Source organism: Garra rufa, chromosome 19 (assembly GCF_049309525.1).
Source record: "Garra rufa chromosome 19, GarRuf1.0, whole genome shotgun sequence".
Lineage (NCBI taxonomy): Eukaryota > Metazoa > Chordata > Actinopteri > Cypriniformes > Cyprinidae > Garra > Garra rufa.
In genome coordinates, this window is record NC_133379.1 from 20,256,968 (window position 1) to 20,259,519 (window position 2,552).

A 2,552-nucleotide genomic window follows, 5' to 3' on the forward strand; every position below is an offset into this window, starting at 1 on the left:
TAATTTAGGCCTAATTGAACTCTTTCGGCAAATTCACTCAATGTCTGTTTAATTTAAGGCTTTGTGTATTCTCAATAGAAAATGGCTACTTTAGATAACGTTTGTCTTTTGATATAAGAGAATTTAAACGAAGAGGCTAAAAACGGTCCAGGTGTTGCTGAAGCTAGATGTGATACATTTGTTACAGTTTTTAACTCGCTAGCTACCAACCTTACACAGGCTGTTTTATAGTTAGAAATGAACAAGTTAGCATTTATGGCAGTGAGCATTATTCCTGTTCTGTAGTGCCATCTAGTGGTAAAATGAAGTGCCGTGTCAGGAGTTCCGAACGCTCTATTTTACTGATAAAATAATAAACAGTAAATATTCATTTGTTTTGTAGACGCGTTCTTACCAAGTATTTATAGACGTCCTTGCTGATATGTTTTGAGTGAACATCCACAGCAAATACAACGACATTTAAAACTTGGAAAGCACTTTAGAAATAACCAGTAGTTTCCTGTGAACGCATGTTCTTACCTCTCTTCGTGTTTTGAACGTTTGTCGTGTAAATGATAACCATAAAGCTAGTTTCCGACGAGGATGGGATTCGAACCCACGCGTGCAGAGCACAATGGATTAGCAGTCCATCGCCTTAACCACTCGGCCACCTCGTCATGCCGCGATTGCGTTTGAATAATCATCTAGTACCATTGGATGAAATACATTCGTATTTATTTAACTGCCATACAAACAAACAAAACTATAAAACAAATGACACATCAGTTACTGGTTCAATTCCTCTCAAAATCCCTCTTCTGGTTAATCTCAGTCGTTCACTCAGTCGTTCACTATCTGCTGTGTGTGACTGAAATCACCATTCAAGGCGTGGACTCTCCTTGCCTCTCCTGTTCAATAGCTGTGGAAAAAATGGTTTCACAGGCTTTGAGAACTTGTTGAGGACTTTTTTTTTAACAATATGGTCTTACAGATTAATTCCAAATCAAATTACAGTAAAGAACTGATGATTCTGGATAATCACACACACCCTAAGTGAAATATTTACTCAATGCAACACATTTTAATTGGGAAATTAAACAAAATTTTGATCATAACATAATCACACATTCATAGCCATTGTTTCAGCATCAGATACTTACTTTCTTTGGTTGGCAAGGGATTCTTTTCTTGGGTCTCTGTCTTCCTGAGTTTAGTTTTATCAAAGGATGTGATTTCCGTCATGTTGGGTTTGTCAGCCATGTTTTTGCACTATAGACAAAGCAAAATGCAAGTTTAATATGGAATTTTACTTACACAAACAGTCATTTGACTGTTGGCCATCCTGTCTATCTGAGATCTGGGAATGTCTCGCCTCTGTCTTTGTTCTGTGCCCTGCTTCTCAGAGTCATTTCTCTGCTTCTCACTTCAAATCTCTAGACATTTTAGACTGTCTTTTTGACAATAAGTAGATAGAACACAAAGCCATCTCTAAAAGCTTTCAGAATATTGGAGTGTAAAAAGTCTTACCGTGAGTGTATGGACACGAGAGCTGAATGAGAAAGTGTCGGTCTGTCTGTGTGGGTGGATGAAGCAGCAGGTTCTGCCTTATGTGTGTGTATGGTGATGAGGAGGGGGCTACAACGCCTGTCCCCAGGGTTATTTGATTAGCCACACCCCCTTTGTCTTTCTTTTTTTCCTTTTGTCATTGCATGAAATATTCATGATCTTGAAGTTAAGGGAGGAGCAGGTTTGAGCGTAAACCTGCTGACCTTGCATGGCAGAGGAGTGTACCAGATTTCATTCAGTTAGGAAAATGAGACTCAATTATGTGAACGATTCAGGGAGTGGAAGAAGATTCAACCTAAAAAAAGAGAAAAAATGTGAAATATTATTTCAATTTAAAATAACTGTTTTTTCTTTGAATATGTTTCAAAGTGTAATTTATTCCTGGGGTGCAAAGCTGAATTTTCTGCATCATTACTCCAGTCTTCAGTGTCACATGATCCTTCAGAAATCATTCTAATATCCTGATTTGGTGCTCAAGAAACATTACATTTTCTCATTATCTTTTGTATTTATTTTCTCATTGCTTCAGACAAAAGATTATTTGATTCTCTGTATGTGTGCAAACATAAGGTTCAGTGTGTACATACATGAACCAACTGCTTGAGACCACAGAATGGTGTGTGCCCCGGCTCAGCTGCTGCGTCCCATACACACAGAGTCATCCAACACCAGACACATGGTGCCTCAGAGCAGCTGTGCTTGAGCTGATACATATGGGGAGGATGTGACCAGAGATCTATAAGCACCACACAGCTGTCCCTCTCCAGGCATTGTCCCTGAGAGAGAGATCTTTGACCTTCAGAAGGTCCAGAGAAAACAAGTCTCTTTCAGCATCTTTATCTGCATTTTTGATATTTGGCAAGATATTTTTGATGAAAACCAAGAGCTTTCTGACCCTGCATAGACAACAACACAGCTGACACGTTTAAGGCACAGAAAGGTAGTAAGGACATTGTTAAAATAGTCCATGTGACATCAGTGGTTCAAGTTAATTTTATGAATCTATG

The 2,552-nt window shown here is 38.7% G+C and overlaps 1 protein-coding gene and 1 non-coding gene across 2 annotated transcripts; both read right to left on the reverse strand.

The window, feature by feature from the left end:
• Positions 1 to 574: 574 nt before the first annotated feature.
• On the reverse strand, positions 575 to 656 carry trnas-gcu (transfer RNA serine (anticodon GCU)). Its single transcript has one exon. It is a non-coding gene; the product is annotated as a tRNA-Ser (tRNA).
• Positions 657 to 697: 41 nt separating this feature from the next.
• Positions 698 to 1,610, reverse strand: tmsb (thymosin, beta). The gene is made up of 3 exons (XM_073824981.1): positions 1,507 to 1,610; positions 1,140 to 1,248; positions 698 to 898 (listed from the first exon to the last, which is right to left on the reverse strand). Exons 2-3 carry the CDS (start codon positions 1,237 to 1,239, stop codon positions 861 to 863), a joined length of 138 nt encoding a protein of 45 aa, XP_073681082.1. The 5' UTR covers positions 1,240 to 1,248; positions 1,507 to 1,610; the 3' UTR covers positions 698 to 860.
• Between the last annotated feature and the right edge of the window lie 942 nt (positions 1,611 to 2,552).

Excerpts from the sequence above, each read along its gene's own strand:
- tmsb (XM_073824981.1), bottom strand. The coding sequence starts at position 1,239 with ATGGCTGACAAACCCAACATGACGGAAATCACATCCTTTGATAAAACT. Across the intron at positions 899-1,139 it reads TCCCTTGCCAACCAAAGAAA|CTATTGAACAGGAGAGGCAA; the intron begins GTAAGTATCTGA and ends TTTTTTCCACAG.